General features: G+C 39.6%; 1 protein-coding gene across 5 annotated transcripts in view; it reads left to right on the top strand.

The window, feature by feature from the left end:
* Positions 1-12588, top strand: part of LOC118428253 (sodium- and chloride-dependent glycine transporter 2-like) — a 70391-nt gene that overhangs the window by 31934 nt on the left and 25869 nt on the right. For 4 of the 5 annotated variants that reach the window (XR_004832630.1, XM_035838259.1, XM_035838263.1 and 1 more), the window contains exons 3-6: positions 4862-5036; positions 5578-5709; positions 11325-11483; positions 12256-12258. Coding sequence is in view for 4 of the 5 variants with exons in the window: in XM_035838259.1 (XP_035694152.1) it covers positions 4862-5036; positions 5578-5709; positions 11325-11483; positions 12256-12258 (469 nt within the window). In the remaining variant the exon portion in view is untranslated. The remainder of the gene's footprint in view (positions 1-4861; positions 5037-5577; positions 5710-11324; positions 11484-12255; positions 12259-12588) is intronic. The other variant, XM_035838260.1, reaches the window with a different exon arrangement.

The following is a 12588-nucleotide window of genomic DNA, read 5'->3' as shown; positions in this document are numbered from 1 at the left end:
CATCTGGGGAATAACACAAGTCTTACTTTCCAGCCGATGCAAATCGCGATTCACACCTCAGCGTTGTGGCACAGACACAACCAGCAAACTAACTCTAGTCCTTACAACATGATAGCAAACAATACACAATGAAATACAATATTTGGCTATTTCGCCCTACTTACACATGGTCCAGTGCAGATTAGGTGCAGGTAGACACCAGAAATACCTGCACAGCTCTATTTTTACCTGCACTAACCTGCATATGCAAGTGGTATTTCGAGCCCTGCACATGAAATTGCTAAAGAAATCGGTGCCTTGATAGAGTGAGCCAATATTTTGAATGCTCAATCACACGTGTGCTGATAATATCGTCTTTATTAACTTGTCATCCTATCATGGGAAACTATTCTTTTTTATTCCTGCAATTTTGAATGTATGAAGAAGTAAACAGATAGAAATACCATTTAGTGTTTTAGACGGTATTTTTTCCTATTAAATCAAATGAGTGAAGTTTCAAGCCAAAAGGTCAGATGAAGATTGAAAAAGACCAAAAAAAGAATGTTGGCATGAAATTCATTGTCAGTGTAATAAGTACATGCGAATATCATTCAATTCAGACTGCATATAACGATTTATAAATGAAGTTCTAAGCCAGGAAAGCTATTAAAAAAATGGGTATAAAATCCGTTGTCAAGTCTTGTTAAACCTTGTCAATGTCACAAAATCCCCTCAAGAGAAGACAGTGAAGACAAATTGGCGAGATTAGCTCTAGGCAGATGTCATGTTCGTTTTTGCTCGCGCAATTGGGCGCCGCCGCTGTGGGTACGATGCATTTTCGGCCTAGTGGAGCATGTGTATGTCCTTGTATGATGCTCAAGTCAAGCAGGAGTACATGTATGATGTACGTATATAACACATGACTTAGAAACACGTGATTCGAGTAACGAATCATAAATGCCTGGCAGGTGATGTCGGCCCCTGCCCCTGTCCCTGTTGAGTGTCGGCTGATGTGCTCTAATGTAGATGGCCTCCTTTACCCCCCTCGCAAAGTAATCCGGTTCGGTGTCCAATATTTGTACTTTGTCCAAGCTGATGAAATGTCTAGTAGAGCTAGTAGAGAGTTAAGGCCTGTTACTTGCTTCTATCATTATTGTATAATGGTAGACGTTCTCATTAAAACCATGTCATTAGGAAAGGTTTCAGAGTTTGGCCTATATCTTTATGCTAACTTTTTCCAATCATCTTACACTCAATCCTCTCGGTAAAGATTGCCGTCGACAGGCTATAAAATTTGCGAAGCCCGAGGCTGGTGATAATGTCGCAGCCGACGTTAAATCGGGGATTTTCCTAAAGTAATTTCTCTGGCCTTAACATCCCCCCATCACTCCCCCATTTTGACTATATAGCAGACATAAAGTTGCCTGATGTCAATCCGATGTATCGCGACTCCCACTTATTCTCTCTCCGAAATTACTGGGCTTAGCATATAAACTGTGGCGCTGCATTAATACCAGCATATTAGGGGGAAAGCTGTCCACTGTAGAGTCGTTCGTTCCAATTTCTCCGGCCAAGATTGGGCCATAAGTATAGATTGGGCAATGCTTCAAGGCTACGCGGCGAGCCATCAGCGGAAAAAGGTTCTTTGTGTGAAATTACAGCAGGAAGAAGCCAGTAGACTGGTGTCTGGTAGATATTGAGAGGTTCAGTTAAGGTGGGATCCGGTTGTTAAGAACTTGGCCTCTGCAATGGTCGATTTTCTGCAAAGTGGCAGAAATAAATGCCCTTGAATTGAAATTACACACCAGGTAAGATTGTAAGCTGAGTTAGTTACTAATACTGGGTTAGGAATTGAAGACATCAATTTGAGGTAGAATTGAGGTGGAATTCTGTCAAACAAGAGAGAACTAACCCCTTCTAATGCTAGTAATAGTAATTTGCTTGCAAGATGGCAGAAATATTCTCCAAAAGTTAAAGACACATACCAGGTGCAATTTTAGACTGTGTTAGTAACTGATAGTAGGATAGAAGTTGAAAACATCAATCTTAGGAAGAATTAGGGTGGAATTCTGTCAAAAAAAGAAGGAATTCGCAATGAGATTTTGAACCTGTCTAAATGAAACTGTCAGGAATAGGAACTTGAAACTTACATTGATTGGAGTTAGATTTAGGAGGAAATGTTATCATCAAAAGAGGTCCAGTCAATTTTCTTGAAGATGACTTGGCTGCCCTCAAAATAATTACCTGGTTGAATTTGATACTGTCCACCTGGCTGGGTTTGACATTTCAAATATGGATTTGAGATGGATTCAGGAGAAAAATTCCGTCGCTAAGAAATCAACCTAAAAGTTAATCTTCTTCAAGATGACATGGTTATGCTTAAGATGGACCAGGCAGAATATGAAATATGATCCCCTCCAACGGTTAGAAATTTGAACCACCTTTTTGCAGTAGATGAATTGATTTCAACAGAACACTTAAGTTCAGTATTAACCAAAACTTATATGCGGCGAAAATGATGACGATGATGAATGTTATTTATTATTCTACAAAGCCAGTTTATTGGATACTTTCGTTAGTAAGGATATTATACAAAACTGAAAGTAAATGGGGAGACTCAGAGTTTTTGTATGGTTTCTGCGAGATACAGACTTCTCTTCAAATAGCTACTGTACATGTATTTTATTCACACACACAGTCGATGCCTTTCTGTGTGTGAAATTAGACCTGTACTGCTGTAATTTAAAAGTTCAGAGGTCGGGTCAGGTCAGCCACGGCCATACATTCCCAAAGGTCACCAATCCTGTTTGTCCCCTTAAAATGTCACCTATGATTAATGTTGGAATGATGATGTCAACACTGGCATTTTGCAGTACTCATTCTTGCTCATAGATGTCTCTTGAAGAAGATTATCAGTCTAAAGCAAAATAAGTATGTTTGAGGAGGTTTGGGGGCAATTATAAACAATTTAAATGTAACTCTTTTCAAATCAAACATATTTCTAAGGTAGACTGTACTGTGATTGCTCACAAATGTGTTTTAAAAAGATTTTAAAAACTTACTATGGTAGGTGCTAGGATGTAACAGAGTTGCTCACTGTAGTTGTTGAACTTTGTGCCTGTTTTAGTAACATTTTAGTAACATTTTTTCTGATTGGCTTGTTCTCCATTGCTCAATAGAATTTGTCGATGCTGAAAAATACTGCTTTGGTTTACAACATCCATAAATCAATCAGTTTTAGACATTCATTCAGTCTCAAATGCAAGGTTCTTTTATCATGCTTTGACGATACCCTTGTCACATGCCTTAACATCGGATCGTGTAATACCGTATATTCTCGAATAAAGTACGCACCCCAATTAAAGTACGCACCCATGATTTGGGGCAAGTCTGAGACAGATCTGTGGGACTGAAAAGTAAAATAGAAAAACTCAAGTACGCACCCCTTCTCCACCAATTTTGGACAGACCTTGAACTGGTTAAATTCAAATTTATGATGTTTTCCACGGGTTATTTTGCATGAAATAACCTGGGCTTACACTGTCATTGTCTCTTTAAACTTGTGGATTGCCTAACTGCAACTTGTAAAAATCACTGAGAATGAACTGGCGGAAGAAGTCAGCTAGTACATCTAACTGGGAAAACCAGTTGTACAACTGTCAAAGTCACTAACTCAAAAGGATTGTATGCAAATGCCAGTCTTATGTAAATTATGTTTAGACAATTCTTTGGTAAGACAACACCAAGACAACTCCAATGTGTATGTTTTGAAACCTTCCTGGAAGTGTAGCTACAACTGGCTTTATTTTAGGCTCTTTTACCATTCATCCATGCAATAACCTCAAATAAAGTACGCACCCAGACTTTGGCAACAACTTGTAGCACCTTTCCAGTATTGAAAAATTTAAAAAGTGCGTACTTTATTCGAGAATATACGGTAATGCCATAAAAGTTAAGAATGATCTGATACTTGGTGCCTGCCGAAAGTTTGGTCGTAACTTTTTGGCGAACTCTTTCTGTAACTGGGAGATAATCGGCCAGATTGATTGTTCTATTCTTGAGCGGGATGCCTACGCAGCAGTATTGCCGATGAGATGGGTGTCTGAATCATCGGATCAATCCTTTCATTGTTCCTCTTTACAGAGACATCCCAGAAATCGATAGAACCCACGAGGATCATTGATTTTGCCATCTTTTTGCATTTACGACAGTTTCGGTGTCCTTGAGGTTCGGTTACTGCAGTGATTAAACTTTTAGTGAGGGTTTGCCTTGATGTTATTTGAGGAAACTTTTGTAATTGTGATGCTTACTTAGTGTTAGTTTTATGTGTTTTTATGGAGAGGCCTTTGTATCTATCATGGTTTGAGTGGGAATTTCCAAGGTAGTATTGTGAGAAGGGTGATGGAAATGATTTTTTAACAGAAAGAGTATCAGAGTAAAGAGCTATCAGTCAGAGTAATAGTAGACTTGGGGAATGATTGTGTTTCCATCCTCCTACACAGGGACATCCAACAGAGAAACCATCTGTCTGGATGTACCCTGCTTTCTCAACCATCACCCTTAGTTCTGGACCGCCATGTTTATAAATATTAATGAGCTTACCCTTAAATTTGGGAGACCCCTTTTGAAAACTGAAAGGCCTATTCTCTGATTGGCTGACAGCTGGGTTTTTTTTGGGGGGGGGCATCCACAGTAACAGAGTGACGGTTGAGAAAGCAGAGTACATCCATACAGGTGGTTTTGCTGTTGGATGTCCCTGCATAGGAGAATGTGTGTGCGGTACTTAAGCCTGTACAGTTACAGTCTAATTTTTACGTAGAATAGAGTCAGACATGTGTGTGAAATGAAATTGTACTAACATCAGATCTATCTTTGCCACCAGGACGGTAACTACAAGTTCGAGAACGGTTCGGTGGCGGTGGAAGATGACGGAGATGAGAACAAGGAACGCGGGAACTGGTCCAACAAGCTGGACTTCATCCTGTCGTGTGTCGGGTACGCCGTCGGGCTGGGCAACGTCTGGAGGTTCCCCTACCTCGCTTACCAAAATGGAGGAGGTGCGTCATTTTTTTTATCTATCAGAGTTGTAGCCAGGATTTTATCTTAGCGTATTGGTAACTGTGAGATAGAAAAGCAACAAATCAGGGGGACGGTGTGGGGGTCTTGGTCCATGTTTAGGAGATTTTGAAAACTTCTGTAAAACGTTGCCATTTGAATGGTACCCATTGTAATTTGAAATATTTTTTTTACCTGAGTTTGAAGTGTCACATCAACAGTTTTCATAATTGGATCAGACATTGTTCCATAAGTAAATACCATATGGCAGCCCCAGTAGACTAACTCGAGCGAGACAGGCAAGGCAAGGCCACACTGCATAGCAAAAATCATGGAAACTATATATGATAGATCGTAGTGGAATAAAAGAACTAATGTTTCAATTTGAATTTCTGACTGCTGTTTCTTCCCAAGTGCCATCCAGATGCTGGCTTTGTCTGTTATGCAAAATGCAGCAAATTCAGACATTCAATCACAACAGAATTACAAACAAACAGGTAAACAAATTCATGAACTAACGTGTTATGACTGTTTTCCCCCCAGGTGCGTTCCTGGTACCCTACACCATCATGCTGGCGTGTGCCGGACTCCCCATCTTCTTCCTGGAGCTGGCGTACGGACAGTTCTCCAGCCAGGGCCCTGTAGGCGTGTGGAAGGCCATCCCACTATTGCAAGGTAAAGCTGCAGTTTGTGATAAAACCGCTAGGGGGATAAATCTGCAGTTTACATGAAATTTTATGAACTCCATGATATTGAAAGCCATTTCTCTATTGTAAGGTAAATACTTGTTATGTGCAGTTCACAACAAAGTTAGCTGCAAGAAGGGTTTCCTGTAAAAGGCCATTCCTCTATTGCAAGGTAAATCTGCAGTTTTTAAGAAAGCTGCTAGGGTTTTTATTGTAACCTCCGGGGTTTGGAAGGCCATCCCCCTATTGCAAGGTGAAACTGCAGTTACATATATGAGGAAAGCTGCTGGCTTGGTTTTGTAGCCTTTGCGGTGTGGAAGGCCATTGCACCCGCTATTGCAAGGAGAATTGCTTGTTAATGTGCAGTTTGCAAACAAGCTGCAAGGGGGATTTCTTGTGGAAGGCCATCCTCCCAATGCAAGATAATTGTAGTAGACTAGCCGATTGATGTAGTGAGGTTTTGTGGCCCAAGGGCTATCAAAATGGAGATGGGTGCCACGCTGCGCAACATCTAGTGCGAGAATGACTTTAAATTAACTTTTACAAACTGACTTGCAGTTTAGAATCTCTTGTAGTCCAAATTTTGAGCAGAAGAAGCATGGAAAACCTTCAAAGTTCAAGTTTCCACTGTTGACCTGAAACCCCAAACTGACTTACTCCTGCCCAGCATTGCTCTGATGAATTGAACGTTAAGGCTGCAGTGAGGCTGTATAACACAGTTAGAGCCCTCGCGAGCTATCGGGGGATGATTCCCGAAACGGATGGGAATGGTTATTGGTACCTACCAATTTGCGGATCGCTCATTTAATTTCAGGATGGGTTAACGATGATAACGAGGTGCGTTATAGGGTGGTAATCAGATTTCTCGGTGTTGTAAAGAAGGAAATGACGTTAGGAGTTGTTGATGTTGGATATAAAGTCAGCTGTGGGGTCGCTCAAGAGCATATTAGGATGGCTGCTGTCAGGGACTAATAGCAGTTCAAGCAACAAGAGTAATACAGGATGCAGATTTGTCAAGTTTTCCATTTTTAATTTCTACGTTTTATTTTTTGGTTGCATTTTTTGCATTCCTAAGTTTTGACACAGGTTGATGGGGGTATGGAATCGTTTTTTTGTCAAAAAATTGATCCAGTTTAGCTTCCTGGTAAGCTTGTACTGGTACGTCCGTACGAGAGAACAGATGCTTGATGGTGTGCAGGGCTCGAAATACTGGGTGCATGTGCACCCAGGTGCACCCAAAATTGGAGCTGTGCACCCAATCTTTTTCTGTGGGTGCACAGGGTGCACCCAAATATTTTCTTAGGTTTGTGTATGTAAAGATATCAAAGTATACAAGTATACATCATATTCTTGACATCTAAGTGTTAGAAAGATAATAAAAATGTCTATCATGGTACTTGTTTAAGAATTTGATAGCTTGTAACTAAGTTTTATCACTAGGTTATTACTTTAATTTAAGTGGTGCACCCAAAAAAATTTTGGTGCACCCAATTTCTTAAGCTGGGTGCACCAGTGCACCTAATCCCAAAAATGAAATTCGAGCCCTGGTGTGTTATATGGTACTTTATTATTAGTTGTTTCATCACTCGACTGAAAATGAGTACCTACATGTAGCTTTCATTAGGAAGGTCCTCTTGAATGACACATTAAGTTGTTTTGGATAGGTAGGGTTAACTTTTTTCTCTCCCAACATCTCAGGGTGGAGGGCCCTCAAGTAAAGTTTTACTGACCTCACAGAGGAACTGTCTCAGTCTAGTCTATATTTGGCTATTAGCATGGCCTGACAAGACTAGGTCATGTTGTGTCTTGAAAGGAAGTAAATCAGGGTTTGTTTGAGCTCCATTTTGGGATCGCCTGTTCACGATTTGGCGACAGAAAACGGTCTGTTTGAGGTGAGAATGGTCACACCAGCGAGAGATTCTGCCTGTCGAGTTTTTGTTGCTGCAGAAGAAATGTTGCTGACTCCAGAGGGTAATCTAGGTCATGGAATATGTAATGTCGACATTTGTTTGAATATGCTCCGCAGGGTATCCAAAGAGTAAGACTAGAGAGAAAAAAAAGGTGATTTAGGTTGTCTCATAGCCTTTTTGAGTCCAGCAGTGTCCGTCCTTTGCCTTCCGACTTTGGTTGTCCATCAACTCTGCCCAGCTCTCCTCCTAGGGTGTGACTAATTACCAGGAATCACAAGAGGAACACAAGAATCACAGTCTCTAATTGGTGCTAAGGAAACCTATCCTCTAAAAGGAACACTCTCTTCTCTGACTAGGAAAAAGGCAGGAGATCTGTATGCTGTGTTTCTCCTGCATTTCCCCTGTGCATTGACTATTGAACTGAGCTTTGGATGGGTAATTTAATTTACCTCCCCAACTGAAGTCAGGTACCCATGGGTGGAGTGAGGAAAGTTGTGTAGAATGCCTAATTCCCAAGGACTCAACATCTGCCCAGAAATCAAACCATCTTGATCTCACATCTGCTAATCTCCAAGCAGATCCTACGGTAACATAAGAATTAAGATCAAAGTATCAAAAGCTGGCAGAGGGGTGAAGCCGGCCCAGGAGTGTGTTTTGCTACAAATGGACACCTCTTGACTGACTACACTCCTTGGCCAGTTTGGTACTATCTTATGCCATCGCAGGATATGCTTGGAGATTAACATCCGCTAGCACAGCCACAGTTTAAAAAAACTGTGCTATGGAGGACTTTTCAAGAATGTCTTGAATATCATACCTCAAGTGTGCATACCTCAGGAATTCACTGATAATGCATTTAGTTGATCTCTTTGAATTTGCCATTTGCCAAAAAACAATATTCAAATACCGGTACAATTCAAAAAACAACTCAGAAACAATTTCTGCCAGTTCATTGCTCCGTTTTTTTTTCTAGTTGACTTGTATTTGAATATTGTTTACCTGGATTTCTAACCTTCATGTGTTTCATAACACACTTCAGTGTGACTTTGACGGATAGCTGTCAATTTAAAGATCCATTTACTTCTCACTCTAGTTTCAAATGCAACACAGTGTTTAGACAAACATGTTGCACCTAGTATTTGATTGGCAGTTTTGACAGGTGCCTATCAATTAGATCTGATAATTAGCAATTATCCCACCAGTGTCAGAATTGTAACATGATGTTTTACCAATCTATTTGTGTGTGATTAGTGACTTGACAGCTGCCTATCAAAAGTAATAGGTGCAGATTACTTGTACCTTGGGTGTTGTAATGAAATATGATAGCAAGGGTGTCTGGTAACAAGCATAGTGATTTATAACAGATCAGATTACACATCGGGAATACTATCATTTTGGTGATATAAGAGCTCCTTGATTAAACTGAAGAGTCTGGAATGAATATAGTTTTTGATACCAGTACAGTAAATCATATGGTTTTCAAATCTGTATCTGTAACGCTAGTTCACCTTTATCCGCATGGTAAACCATATCCGTTGTTTGGCAAAACAGTATATTTAGGCACATCAATTCGACGGGTGGTAGTTTTAAACCACAATGTACTGAAAATATTGAAATTTTAAACCATCGTCCGTCAACGTGATATCCCAAATACCCTGTTTTTAAAAGCAATGGATATAGGTTACCCAACGGATAAAGGTGAACTAGCGTTATTCATATAGCTGGTGTAACCAACCTTCAGCGTAACACACCAGCTTCGCAGGCACGCGGTGCGGCAGCAGCTGGTTATATTACACTGAACAACCCGTCACACCTAACCATTGATCATCTATCTGCAAGCATTCTTTAAAACTATTGATAAAAAAGTATATTTGACAAAGGTATATTTTACAAACTTTAAGGTTTATTTCATATTTTAGAGTGATTGAATTATAGAAAAGAAAACAGTTCTCCTTTTGACATCACAAAACCCACACATAATAGAAAAGGTGGGATCTTTCGTCTTCCACTGTCTTCGAAAAAGGAGTCGAACCCAATAACCCAGGATGTAGAGTTAGCTTTCACTAGTTTTAGACTAGAGTATACCTGCGATATTGTATTTTACACACTGTTTGAATCTTTTATGTTACCTGCAATTAGCCCACGGGCAAGAATTTTCAATAAAACTCGATTATGATTTATAACTATGCAAAATGCAAGTGTTTAGGCCTGACATCTTCTGGGCTTTAGTATGGCACCTGTGATACTTTTTGTACACTTGTCACAAAATACTGGCCAATCATGCAGCAAAATGACTCCAACACTCGGTAAACCCAGCAGCCTTTTATCCCTTTACTCAGAGCAAAGGATGCATAAGAGGAAAGGAAATTCTCTGAGTGTTTCAGAAGTGTTTGTGACAGATGAAAGCGGCTGAGCTCCTTTGATCCATCAGCTGGAATGAGAGATGTTCCGTACATCTGTAGTCTCAAGCCGGCTCGCACATGTCTGGATCAGACTTCTTTCAGAGTAAAGTTTCCTCAGTTCATCTGTCACAAACAGGAAGACAGTTGAAGTTCTGTTTTAAAGATCTCAAAGCCGTCTATAGAATGAAGTAGAAATTCATTGCAATCTCATTTGAATATCTTGTTAATGCAGCCGTGCAGTAGTTCTTATAGCACTTCTATGATCTGAAATAAGTATAAAAATTCAGTTAATTTCATTTGAACAACTTGTTAATAAAAAGTTGTTGTTTTTTTACTACTTTTTAGATCTTTTTGATGTCTTTTCTTCATTTGTTTTCTTTCTTTCTTGTATTTATCTATTTAGTAAGCTTCTTTAGTGATTACTTGCTTCTTCTAGTTGTCTCTCCGTTTTACGTCCCTAACAATAGGTACCCTAAAACTGCCAAATAAGTCAGCATCAGTGATCATATCTGATGTATGCACACTTAAATATGTGTAGGGGAATTTCCCTGGTAAGATGAACCTGTAAATATTGTACATAGCATCTGTTCTCTCTGTCATGACAAGTGAAAGACTAGCTCTTCAGTGAGCTAAAACTGGATCGAGATCACTTTACTTTCTTTTTGCTATACAGTTTAATCCATTTGATGTAATCATGAACCGGCCCTAACGAAGTCCCAGTGCTCCTGGCCTAGATCTGTTTCCCCTGATCAATGATGTTCGTTTGTGTAGTAATGAACCAACTGGAGAAGTCTGAAAGGCCTTGTTGATGAGATTTGGTGCATCAGTCAAACGTGGCAGGTCTGTATTGTGTGGTTGGTACCGGTGGGAGGAGGGGTTGGGTGGGTGGTGTCAAATTCCTCATCAAGAGTCTTTATCATGTTACAAAGACTGAATAAATTGATACAATCAAGCCTATACTAGTGCTTACCTCTACATAATTAAGGACCACCTGGCTATAGAATATGAACAAGATAACTGGCTGTGAACAAGATAACTCAAGAATGGCTGAATGGATATAATTGTTTTCATACTTGGTGTGTTGGTGAGGTGTGGCAAGCCCTGGATTGGTTAGATTTGGGGCCACCTAGTAGCTTCCTTTGGTACTGCAGTAGAATTTCATGTTTTGATAACTCTCGTTCTAAACAAGCTATGTTTTTTTTCAATCTTGCAGGTGTGTATAAGTCTAACTGTTAGCCAATATCTATAGTAGCCATCGTTTGTTGAAGCTTTTTCTTCTTTCTCCTCTTTAGGGGTTGGAGTGTGCATGGTATGTGTATCCTTCCTGGTGGGGATCTACTACAACGTGATCATCGCCTACGCTCTGTTCTACCTGTTTGCTTCCTTCACCAGCTACCTCCCCTGGTCCGACTGCAACAACCCCTGGAACACACCAGAGTGCGCCACAAAAGGTCAGGGGGCACAGGGTCATTGTTCACATAGAGTTCAGAGGTCACCAAAGAGGGTCACTCTGGAAATTTTTACCTATCAGTCAAGTTTAATCAGTCTCGCCAGAGTGTGTCACGAAAGGTTAGGAGGCATGGGTCATAGTTCAGAGTTCATCTTGAGTTCAGAGGTTACCAGAGAGACCTGTGCACTTTACTCTGGAAGTTTTGATGTTTCTCAGTCAATTTTAGGTCTTCACAAGAATTGAAGTCTAAAGAAAGAAAAATTTTCATAAGGCTGTATAACTTCCTGCAGTTTTATTCGTATTAAACCACAACTTTGTGAATTGGCCTGTTATCTGCAGTTTGTAAGGGATCTGCAAGGGGGATTGCTCTATCTCGATATCAATGCATCTTCTTTACTGAAAGTATCTATCCTGGAGTATAATCCACAACTTTTTTTCTTTCAAGCACAAACAAAAATACCTGTTTTTGAGTTATCATATTCAAAAACCAACCAGTACAAAATGTATATAGATTCTAAAAGAACAGGCAAAACATATTCTCTCTTATAGTCAATACGCATATGATTTCTTTGTTTGTGATTTAAGAAAAAAAGAATTTGCGCTCCCTGCACTCTTCATTGTTCAATTTGTTTTGCTTTTACAGAAGTGAGCTACCTTTTTTTGCAAGCATTATGCATAGTTTCATATTTAAGTTCTATAATAAGACAATAAACCATGATATTACAAGCAGCTTATACTCACACTAAACACATGTTTTTATTGTTTTATTACAGATGGTAGGTCCCCAACCCTTCATGAGAGAGTATATATGAGTTCTTTTATTTTTACTTCTTGTTTGCTATTGTTTGATTTCATTAAACAATCAAGTTAGTCATTTTTCTTTGTTTCTACTAACACTTTTCAATAAAATGTTTGTGTTCTGTAGATTCTTTCTTCTTGTTTTGTTTTGTTTTGTTTGAATTGGTTGAAGCATTGACACTAACTCAACACATGCAAAAAAGATACACATACTCGTTTTCACCTAGCATAGTTTCACTGTTAGAAACTTCTGCAACTCACAAGCAACATCACATTCAGCTAGCGCAGTTTGCCTTTTATGATTTTTG

This window comes from Branchiostoma floridae, chromosome 12 (assembly GCF_000003815.2).
Source record: "Branchiostoma floridae strain S238N-H82 chromosome 12, Bfl_VNyyK, whole genome shotgun sequence".
NCBI lineage: Eukaryota > Metazoa > Chordata > Leptocardii > Amphioxiformes > Branchiostomatidae > Branchiostoma > Branchiostoma floridae.
The sequence above is the reverse complement of the archived record's forward strand: the minus strand, read 5'-3'. Positions and strand labels throughout refer to the sequence as shown.